The sequence below is a fragment of the Drosophila ficusphila genome, unplaced genomic scaffold (assembly GCF_018152265.1).
Source record: "Drosophila ficusphila isolate 14025-0441.05 unplaced genomic scaffold, ASM1815226v1 contig_470, whole genome shotgun sequence".
Taxonomy (NCBI): Eukaryota; Metazoa; Arthropoda; class Insecta; order Diptera; family Drosophilidae; genus Drosophila; species Drosophila ficusphila.
In genome coordinates, this window is record NW_025064389.1 from 329,906 (window position 1) to 342,273 (window position 12,368).

General features: G+C 37.5%; 1 protein-coding gene across 1 annotated transcript in view; it reads left to right on the forward strand.

The window, feature by feature from the left end:
- Positions 1-12,368, forward strand: part of LOC108098848 (protein argonaute-3) — a 209,061-nt gene that overhangs the window by 143,679 nt on the left and 53,014 nt on the right. Inside the window, 1 exon segment of the mRNA XM_043208480.1 lies at positions 3,043-3,175. Coding sequence (XP_043064415.1) covers positions 3,043-3,175 — 133 coding nt within the window.

Here is a 12,368-nt window from a genome sequence, read left to right on the forward strand (position 1 = left end):
CCGAGGTAATCAGGAAGAGTTTTTTTTAAATTTATTTTTTGTCTATTTTTGGGAGCACTTGAAGTGAAAAGTGCGATTTTAGCTTTAAAAATCGCTATTAATTTATTTTTTATTTTTATTTTTTAAATTAAAAAAAACTTCCCGATTACCTGCGTATTTATGTTGAGAATTTGTGTTAAAAATTTGAAAAGGATCGGTTCAGTAGATTTTGAGTTCTGATGTTCACCGACTTTCAAAATAACGTCTTTGGCAAAATCGATTCAAAGTATTTTTATACGTGAAAATACGTCCAAATACGGTTGTTTAAAACGCTGTAACTCTGTTAGTTTGACTTTAATTGACTCAAATTTTTTATACTGATACTGTCGTATTTGATTCATTTTATGATTCAGCCTTCTGCAGATAGTTTAAAATAACTTGGTGACTAGCTCCCATCTCCTGGGCGATGTCACGAAATGCCACATGCCGATTTAATTCGATGTGTTCCATAATTTACTCGGTAATCGTCGTCACAAGTCTTCCACCGGCTGGCTTAATCCATTCCTCTGAGGTTTGAAGTGATGGAGTTTCATCCCCGAAAACACTAGCATATTTGACATAACGAAGAAAAAATGTAAATTAGCGCGAATCATCTCGGCGTTCGTGAACACAATGCTGTAGTATACTCTAGTCACCCTGTACATATAACTGTAACATACTCTAGTCACCCTGTACATATACATAAGCTAGTTTTGTAAGTATTAGTAATAAGCAACTCTTTATAAAAAAGGACCCTGCAAGCCTTTGGAAGATAAATTTATCCCCTATCGTCTAGAAGACACTTCTTAGTCACTTCTGGAAGATAGAAAGACGATAGAACACATTTTACAAAAACAAAATACACATCTATCCCGAAGAAGACACTTCTGAGTCACTTCTGGAAGATAGAAAGACGATAGCACACATTTTACAACAACAAATATACAAAAAAAACTATCTCCCAATTCACTTCTGGAAGTTGAAAGGAAGATAGTAAAGCAAAGGTCCCAAAAATTTACCGATATTCTGGTTTTACTGAACATTTTTTTGTATTTTCCTTTGACCCGCGTACTGATTTTGCTGCAAAGCGTCATTCAGTTTCTAGATTGCTGACTTGCCAGTTCAAGTCTGAAAATTGTTAAGTGTTTAAAGATATTATTGCGTCTAACAACAAACAAAAATGCAGCACATGTTAAGATCAACTATTTTTTATATAAAGGTAATGCACATCAGTTTCTAAATATGCTTTTCATTTTAATAATATTATTTGTTTGTTTGTTTTCTTTTAGAGTTTACATTTGTTAAATTTCTGGATGATTCAGAGCTGAAAAATCAAAAAATCTTTCATCAACAGTTCATCGGGTGTACAAGCGTCGAAAATATACAAAATTATATTTAAAAAAATATATTAACATACATATAAGTTATCATATTTAAAAAAAAATTAAATTTTTAATAAATATAGTAAAAATATTTTATATTATTTTTTTCCAATTGGGAATATTCTTCTGGGTAACTTCTGGAAGTGTCGCGGAAGTCACTTCTGGGGGTGACGCAGAAGTCACTTCTGGAAGTGTCGCGGAAGTCTCTTCTGGGGGGTGACGCAGAAGTGTCACAGTTCTTCCCGACGGACGTCACTTCCGCGATCCGAAAGCGATAGTCGCGGAAGATAGTTTTATCTTCCAGAAGTCACTCAGAAGTGTCTTCCGCGATAGAAAAGGCTTGCAGGGGAGACAAATAAAGATCAGTTCAATGAGAGCACCGAAAGACGGCGGTTGTGTTTGTTGCTACAATGCCTACACGTTCACAACCTTTAAACGCAATATCCAAAATAATCTTGCATAGCGTCGATTTGAAGGTTATGTCAAGACTTTTTAAATAATGTGTAGTTGTCAGATACGAGCTCTTTATACATAGGCGCAAAATTCAAAAGACAAAAAGGCGTAATAGAGATATTTGACAACCTTTTATATTCACCGTCTAAACCTATCTATCTATCTATCTATGCAAGAGTACTAATCTTGATTTCTAGTTTTTAAATAATTTTCAAGAACTTACTAATTACTTATAGCGTCAAAAACAGACTTTTTCTGACTTTAAGAACGAATTTCCCTAAACCCTTGTGTAGGGAGCGTTTTCATTGTCGTTTTCCTAAAAAGGCATTTAAACTAATAGAAAAACTTTTAATTAAGTAATTAATCATGCATTTGCGGACGTTGATAAGCGTCGGTAAAAAATATAAAATTTTCTTTTCTTGATCAGCATCACGATCTGAATCGTTCGTCCGTCTGTCTGTTTCGATATAAACTAGTGTAGGGATGTGAATATATGTATCCCAATGAAACACCACGCAGTCAATGTCGCTTTTAATATTCTTTATTTTACTTCTTGCTGATTCAACTACCGGTGTTCAACTGACTCCTCTCCACTCTTGCGATCCCAATCAACCCTCGTTTTAGCGAGAGGCAAGAGTGCAAGAGAATGAGAGCAAGAGTCAGAGAACGTGCAGCTGCATATGCTGTTTCTTGTTAAAACACACGATCTTCCCCGTTATACTTAAAGCTATTTCACAATAATGCGCACTTACAAATAATATAACCATTTACACATACATACATATATATCTACGTAGCCATCCTGCTACACTAGTCTCTAAGTTTTGAAGCTATCTTGCTGAAACATGATGATAACATCGTTGTTTTCCATCAAACAAGCATAATTTTTGCAATATAGAGTTGTCTAATGACTCTCGAGTTTTGAATAGCTGTCATATGAACAGTCTTCGAAAATATAAAAACTTCAGGGAAAAATCCACATAACTTCAATGTTGTTAAGCCTTTATGTATGTTTCGTTTTTATATCTAGATATGCTATTTTCACTAAGCAAATAAGCTTAGTTCTTGAATCTTTAGTCTCTCAGTATTAAAGCATCGACGTTATTACGATTGTTTTCATTATATTCAACAATATCACCGATTTTTCCTTACCGTTTTTTTACTTACATTTTTTTCCTTTATATTTCAGAGATGGAATAGGAGATGGACAGCTAACTACTTGCTTAAAATACGAAATTCCACAATTTGAAGCGATTTGTGGAGATCGGATCAAAGTTACATTTATTGTAGTTCAAAAACGAATCAACACTAGAATTTTTTCGGTAAGTGATTTTGAGATACTCGTACACATCTTAGCGTAAGGGGAGATGGATGTAAAGCTTAATCCTAGAACGTAATAGTTCCTGGCTTTAAAAAGAAAAAGTTTTTGTCGAATTAGTAACCTGCTAGGCTTTTCTAAAGAGCTCTGTCCCCATTGAATGGGGCTGAAATTCTTCTTGCTTGTTATAACCTTGGTATATAAGTATATAAGCTAGACGTGTAGGCCTGTCCGTCTATGTGCATCTATAAAAACTAGTCTCTCAGTATTAAAGCTATCTCAATCTAAAGTTACCAAAAATTGTGTAGTTATTGCACACAGTATATAAGACACAACTGGCCGGATCGGATGACCATATCGGAGGTATATACAGTGGCTCGCAGCTTATTTCGTGCAGTTACCTAAAAAAAGTTCAAATCGTTATTCCTGCTAAACTAAAAAAGATAACTGAAAAATTTAAACGCAGTATTTTAATATGGAATATTAACTTATTTATTGAACGAAAGCGATTTTCTTAATCATAAAAACAAAAAAATTATTTAATAAAAACAAAATGTACAGGGTTTTTCGATGCCGCAGCTTATTTCGTGCAGCAGATTCTACTTAACTTATTATTAGTAATTTAACAGATACGGTTTTGTATGTCCATTTTTCTGGTTCAGGACATCTTTGAGATGATTTCCCATGGAGCAAAATAACTTTTTAGTGGTTTCCAGTGGAATTTTTGCCATTCTTCCATAAGAACAGTTTTCAGGTCGTTTTTGTTCGAAATCTTCCTCTTCCTTATAGCGATGTCCAATATTTCCCAAAAATTTTTGATCTCATTTAAATCTGGAGACTGTGCTGGCGTTATAACGACATGTGGGCAGTTCCAGGTAACCCAAGACTTCACAATTCCTGCTGAATGCTTCGGATCGTTGTCCTGGTAAAATCGAAAACGATCGCGTATGCCCAGTTTTTTAGCAGTTTGCAGTAGGTTATCCTCTAAAATGTTGAGGTACATTGTGGCGTCCTTGATGCCATCCATGAAAATGACTTTGCCCATGCCAGAGGCTGCCTTACAGACCCAAACCATGGCCTAACCAGCGCCATGTTTGACCGTAGATTTCAGGTGCTTATTTTCAAACTCTGTATTTGGTCACAGGAGCACATACTTTCACCGATTTTGTTCTGGGATGACTTTATTTTTGCTGACGAGTCAAAATGTAACATTTTTGGTTCAGATGGACGACCATTTGTGTGGCGGCGACCAAATACAGAGTTTGAAAATAAGCACCTGAAATCTACGGTCAAACATGGCGCTGGTTAGGCCATGGTTTGGGTCTGTAAGGCAGCCTCTGGCATGGGCAAAGTCATTTTCATGGATGGCATCAAGGACGCCACAATGTACCTCAACATTTTAGAGGATAACCTACTGCAAACTGCTAAAAAACTGGGCATACGCGATCGTTTTCGATTTTACCAGGACAACGATCCGAAGCATTCAGCAGGAATTGTGAAGTCTTGGGTTACCTGGAACTGCCCACATGTCGTTATAACGCCAGCACAGTCTCCAGATTTAAATGAGATCAAAAATTTTTGGGAAATATTGGACATCGCTATAAGGAAGAGGAAGATTTCGAACAAAAACGACCTGAAAACTGTTCTTATGGAAGAATGGCAAAAATTCCACTGGAAACCACTAAAAAGTTATTTTGCTCCATGGGAAATCATCTCAAAGATGTCCTGAACCAGAAAATGGACATACAAAACCGTATCTGTTAAATTACTAATAATAAGTTAAGTAGAATCTGCTGCACGAAATAAGCTGCGGCATCGAAAAACCCTGTACATTTTGTTTTTATTAAATAATTTTTTTGTTTTTATGATTAAGAAAATCGCTTTCGTTCAATAAATAAGTTAATATTCCATATTAAAATACTGCGTTTAAATTTTTCAGTTATCTTTTTTAGTTTAGCAGGAATAACGATTTGAACTTTTTTTAGGTAACTGCACGAAATAAGCTGCGAGCCACTGTAGGAGAAATAGAAAAAATTTTTAATCAAATATAATTTATTAGATCTGAGGTGCCTCCTTCACTGCGTTGAAAACTTCTTAATAAAAATGTAATGCACTTGCAAGGATATAACAGGTTTAATTAAAATGTACGAATTTGGATTCGTTATAGTGGATTTCCTAATAGCTGTAATTGGTAATTGGTTTTAAATTTACCTTGTGTTTTGCCTCTATGCTCTTCACAATGTCAAAGTGCTGTACAATTAAGGGGTTATATACCTTTTTTATTTTCAAAAAATCGAAAATTTTTTTATTGCTTTATCTTAAAGAACAACTTCTTGAGAACATTTTCCCAAATTTTCATAGAGATTCGAGCAGTAGAAAAAAGTTACAGCGCTCCTAACCGCGCGCCTCATAGCGGCCCGAAACTGAACTTGAAACTTTAAACGCGAATATCTCGAAATGGTGTTTCTTGAAAAATGACTTTGCGGTGTTAACGATTGGCGGAAAACTACTGAACCGATTTACTTCAAATTTTTTTTCAAATGTTCGTAATGAAATTATCTTGTGCTTGAACGATCGACTTTTCACGCACTTTTTTTTCGCCGAAATGAAATTTTTACTTAAGGCCAGGTTCCTCTGAACAATTTTGAAAAAAATGAAAAAATTTTTTTTTCATAAATTGCTACTATATACTTGTCGAAATAGTATAAAATAAGTCCCGAAGGTCAGCAAGGCCGAGAAGTACGTGTAAAAGAGTGGGGAGCGCTGCTGGTAGTACGGCCGCTCGAACGCCTTAAAAACTTTAAACTGATTTTTCTCCGAACCAAGTTTTTTCGCATGGGTGACACTCTCATTTCAAAACTATTGCACTTATCGATTTCAACCAAACGGCATTTCACTCGTAAGATGTCTGGCTATGGCCGGTACCAGAACCAGAAATATTCATTATTTTTTAAAAAAGTTATAAACAATTAAAAGTGAAAAAAGGGTTAAAAAAATTCAAAAGTCCGCCATTTTTTTATTTTTCATGGAAAATTTTTCATTCTGGTACCGGCCATAGCTACTTCGATGCAGAACACGAAACTATTTTGATTTTTGCATTCAGATAATTATTTTTCAAGTAATCGTGTCACCCATCTACGAATCGGACGAGTTTCAGCAGCCATTTTCAAGACCGCCATTTTGAAAAAGAATTAAAAAAAAATTTTTAAGTAATTTCATATACATACTTTCATATATAAAAAAAATTGAATACTCAACATTTTTTGTTATAAAAATAAAATTAATTGAAAAAAGTACGGTTTTCAGAGGAACCTGGCCTTAAATTTCTAGAGACCAAAAAGCTAATTTTTAGCATAAAACGTTCCTGTATGCATAAAAAAACAAAAAAATGTAAAATCGTTCGTTCAAGCACAAGGAATTACACTTAACTAAAGAATTTTTTTTACTTTTATGGTTTAAGTTGACCTGTTCGACCTGGGGAATTATCACCGCAAGGCTCTTCAAAAAAAAGGCCTCTAAGGGAAACAGCCACCCCTTAAAAACTATTTAATATATTTTCACGAAATTTTGCACAAACATTGTTAATAAAGTGTACTATCAAAAAATTAAAACACCCGTGTAATTAAATAATTGCTACATACCTAAAAAAATCCGAACTTTCCTCTTTTTCTTCGACAAAGAAGGTATATAACCCCTTAAAAAGAAAACAAGAAAGAAATTTTTGGATTTTAATGAAATTTTTTCTCGATTCAAGTGTTATTAAAAAACTCCATATATTGAAAACCATGCTCAACGAATAAAAAACAACGACGTTATAATTTTTTTTCCAATGTTTATATATATATATATTTCTGATCTTTCCTATGGCAGCTACAATCGTGGACATAAGTATCTTGACAATAATAAAAGTGAAATTTACTCGAATGGAAAGTTAACTTAAATGCCGTTTGAATGATACCATACTTTTCTTAAGGGGCACAACTAGTGTGACGGCCTAAAAAAATGGTGATTTTTGGGAATTTTTATAAAAAAAACTACTTGATCAATTCTTTTCAAATTTTCAGAATATATTTATACATGTTTGAAGAATATACAGTTAAATTTTTAAAGAAAAAAATTAAATATTTTTTAAGCTAGAGCCGATCTCCAATGGCGCTAAAAAAAAAAAAGTGCCCCAACTGCTGCAGTGATTCCGGCCTTCTCCGTGGATGAAATCAAAAAATGAAAAATTCTCGTTAAACTAGATGATATTGTCCATACAATGACCTACGATAAATAAAAAATATCAAAAATTGACAAAATGGCGGCGTTTAAAAAAAAAACATCGAATTTTACCCAAAATTTGGGTCGTTTTTGGCCTGCCAAAATTCGATTTTTGATCGGATCAAGAAACCGATAGGTCATTGTAGGGAGGACTATATATAGAACATCTAAAAAAAATTTGATAGTGATCGGATCATTAGTTTTTGAGTTATCACTGCAGCAAATTCGGAAAATGCAGTTTCGAGAAAAACGCGTTTAAAGATAAAATGATCGTATTCACTGCTATACGAGCGGCTGCTCTTATAATTGCTATAACTCAAAAACTATTACAGATATCGATTTGAAATTTTAATATGTTATTTTTTAAAGGTGTAATCTACCGAAATATGAAAGAAAAAAAAAAGATTTTTTTGAAATGTCACACTAGTTGTGCCCCTTAACTCTTTCGATATTTATTGAAAAGGGCAATTTAAAAAAAAAATGTACTTTTTTAACTTTTTCCCTCGTTTTGAAAACTAAAATTTTTGGATGCAAAAAGTTTCTTTAAACAAAAATAATAGTAACTGCAAAAAGAATTTTTTTGAATAGGTAAAAATCGAAGACGATCCAAAACACGTGCAAGCAAAGCAGCTGTCAACAATTAAGTGAAAATTCAAAATGGCCGAGCTTGTCGGCATAAGTGAGAGACATGAGTACTAACATAATGCCACAAAAAAAATCGAAATTCGATACAAGGTAACCCGCGGAAATTCAAAATTCGCGATACTTTTTGAACACACCTCGTATATTATGCACGGTCACATCAGTATAAAATTTCGTGCAAAAAGTGTTAAAAGTAAAAAAAAGTTCAGTTCATTCTAAAAAACAATATAAACAGACCTAAAAAACCTAAAGATCAGTTCCAAAACTATGAGAATTGTATTGAGGTGTGAACCTTTTTTTCGTACTACCGAGTCACTATTCCCGAAAGTGGTAATGTTTAAGTGCGACTCTTCTCTCATCGTCAGCCATAAAGTATATTTGGGAACCCGAATCTAAAAGAACTCTTTCTAACTGAAGCTGACCGAACCTATCTCGTACTATTACTATCGCAGAAGCAAGAATGACTTGATCATTTTAAGCGACATGACTTGAATAGGCTTGATACTGTAGACCGGCAGCTACTGCGTTGGCCTGTGAATGCACTTGCGGCACTGATTCCGGAATAGTTGACTGATGTTTTTCTGTTAAGTGGTTTTGAACAAACTCGGAACTTTGTAGCCCTGCATTTTTTTTACTGGATGTCCTTGCTGTCGACAGTTAATGCACAAACAGTGGTGTTTGGCTAAATTGAAACGCTGAATTACAGGGAGAGCAACAAAGGCTTGGCAACTGCCTAAACTATGGTCCGACGCTGAGAAATATACATTTTGTCTCAGTTCGGCGTTCTGTCTTTGTGCATGCAAAGGACGATCTTAAATATCCTTAATTTGATCCCTGGCTTGACTTTCCCTTGTTCTTTGTGGATTCCTCAGCAACTAAATGCTGATATCGACGATTCAACTGGACCACGCTGTTTAGCTAATAAGCTTTTTTAGTAGCCATTTAAATTTACAAGACGAAATTTTGTTTGGTTTTCTGCAAAGGCAGCGATTTTATTTTTGTCGAAAGCGATTAATAATGGTCCGCGGGACCGAAAAGAAGCATTAGAATTGAGAAACGGATCAGCTAATTTCTGACCCAAAGTACAAGCCAACAAGCAACGAGAGAGCGTATAGAAAAAAAAAAGAGAGAGTGATGGTAATTATGCAGATAAGATAAAAGATCGCATTAAGAGAAACTAATTATCTGCTGCGGTTTGATGACCCGACATACTCCCCCTGTTGGAAGCCTGGCTCTCAACAGCATCTTTAAGGGGCAGCAGACACAGCTTATTTATTTCACTCCTGATGTTGTATTGTGAACTGCAACTCGAGCAACTCCATCTGCACCACACAGAAGCTCAACGACTCTCGCTAGGGCCCACTTCATCTTAGGCAAGTTCTCGTCCTTGACCAGCACCACGTCACTGACAACCAGACCAGGCTTCGGGGTGCGCCATTTGGAGCGCTGCTGCAGTTGCGTCAGGCATTCTTCCTTCCATCGGGTCCAGAAGACTTGCTGTAAGTAGACCACACGTTGCCATCCATCCAACCGATTGAAGTTAAGGGCGGTCACATCCGGCTCGATGAATGAGGATGGTGGGCCACCATTCAGAAAATGCGCTGGCGTTAGCACATCCAGATCAGCGGGATTTTCTGAAATTGAGACTAAAGGCCGGGAGTTAACTACTGCCGAAATATGACACAGAAGAGTCCGCAGCTCGTCGAAGGCCAACACTGAAGGCTCAATAGCGCGTTCGAACAGGTACTTCGCCGTCTTCACTGCAGCTTCCCAGAGACCACCAAAGTGTGGCGATCTGGGAGGAATAAAACGCCAATCAATAAGCTCCGCTAGGGAAAAGTCTTACGTCGCTTTCTGATGCTCGTCGCTGAGGAACAGGCGTCTTAACTCAAGTAGCTCATTGCGTGCACCCACAAAGTTGGTTACATTGTCCGAGTAAATCCACGGTCTTCTTCTGGTGCATGTAAATCTTTTGAGGCCATGCAAAAATGACACCGTTGAGAGATCCCTGATCAACTCCAAGTGAATGGCCTTTGTTGCGAAGCAGATAAAGACGCAAATGTAGCATTTTACTGGAGCCTTGTTTCGCACTTCCGGCTGGTATAAGAATGATCCACAAAAGTTAATGCCAGTGACTTTATCTGCATAAGATTCATCTAATCGTTCTGTTGGGAGATCTGCCATTACATGCTCCACTAATCGAGGCTTCGTTAGAAAGCATCTGACGCATTTGTTCAAGACCTTGCTCACCATCTTCCTCCCGCCAATAAGCCAATACTGGGATCGAATTATGCAGAGTAGGGCCCGAGGTCGAGTGTGCAGATTACGCTCATGAAAGTGAGTAATGATGGCGGCAGTGTCAAGATGGCTCCGTGGCAATATGATTGGATGATGGCTTGTGAAGTCCAGCGGCGAGTTTCTTATTCGGCATTCCACTCTAAGAAGCCCAAACTGATCAATAAAGGGAGATATAGATGCTAGCGAACTATATTGGGCTATTACTCCTTTAGACTGCAAGGATTTTATGTCTTCTCATAAATGAGAACGCTGAACCAGACGAAGCAATAATTGAGTACCGCTTTGGATATCCGACACCTTAAGATCCGGCTGCTGAATGCGATTGATAAACTTGCAGACGTATTCGAAAATCTTTTGAAGTGCAGCGAAGGAATTTGAAAATTTGGAACAGGCTACGATGTCAGGACCTTTCGACGAAGCTCAAGTGTTGACTTCTCAGCAAGGATTGAGGGCGGCCAGTCAATCTTGGGTCTGCAAAGAAATGTCGGCCCATTAAACCAGGCAGGGGACTCGCTCAGCTAAATGGGAAGGACACCTCGGGAGAGAATGTCAGCTGGGTTCAAAGAAGTTGAACCGTAACGCCAATCCATTGAATCGGTTCGCTCTTGAATGGTAGCAACTCGTTCCGGATCCAGGACAGCGCAACCGCAGAGTCACTCCAACAATAATACGGTCCGCTGAATATGTTAGTGCTGGCTACTTCTGAGATGAGCTTAGACAAGAGATCGGCTCCACAAAGCTCAAGCACGGTGAGTGTCTTCATGGGAGCAACCCTTGACTTTGAACAAAGCAACTGAGACTGTCCACTGGTCAGCATGCTTCCATGCTGGCATCGCAAAATCCATGGACCTTAATCTCTGAGTTTGGAGAAACACAAACGCCTGATTAGCACAAAACTCTTGTATATCGAACTTCATTCCGTGTTCTAAGCCTCAGGAAGGCTTTTATCCCAGGACAACCTTTCCATGCACAATTGCTGAAGGAAAATTTTCGCTTACGGGGACTTGAGGTTAACTGCAAGACCGAGGCTAAACCAAAAGTTTTGGTGAAATCAGTGCCGTCATCAAACTTCAAATATGACTCCTTATATTCGTCAGACACTCCATACAAAGCCGCTGGCACTTTCTAAGTTTAAAGCCTCCTCGGGATAGAATTTTTGAAGTCTGATCCACAATGATGATAGCCTTCTCCACGGTCTGGGCTCCAGATATTAGATCATCCACGTAAAAGTCGCGCTGAATGTCTTGAAAGCTGATGCATAGCCCGCACAGCCAAAAATGATGATTCGTGCCATTAGTGACGGTGGCCAGCTTGAACACTTGCAGCTTGTCCTGTGGGGAAGTCCTCCATAAAATGCATTGCAAATAGCTGTCCTCTGGATGTATCTTGTATGAGCGAAATCGAATTAGAACGTAGAACAGGGTATGTTGAACTACGGGGCCAGCCATGAGCAAATCATTAAGATAGTAGCCTGATGCAGTTGCAGCAGATCCGTCAAAAGTTACGCGAAGTTTTGTAGTGGATCTATTCTCCTTTATGACGCAATGATGAGGAAAAAGAAGCGACATGTACCCCAAGTCAAGGTATTCCTTTATCAAAGCAGCATATTGTGCCAAATTCCCGATTGAGCTTGGCAGGTAACCGAACAGAATAGTCTCCAGCAGGGGAGCGAATGAAATGCTTTGTAAAGTGCGCCTCACAGAAGAAGATCCAGATAATCCAGGTGGGAGCTTAATTTGCCCAACGCACAACAGCTCGTAAAACAAAGAAAACATAGGGTCAGCTAATTGTATGTTTTCCTATTCCAGTAACAGATGCCGAAGACTTTATCTTCTTTTTTTGAAGCTGGTCTGTGAAGCGGGATGTTATTGGATGCAGTTGAGAGCCCGAATCAGGAAGGGCTAGACATGGAACGAAAACTCCAAACCGATTTTTTACGAGAACGGTGGCAGTGGCTAGGAGCACAATGAGCATCCTGAGCAATAAGAGCAGTG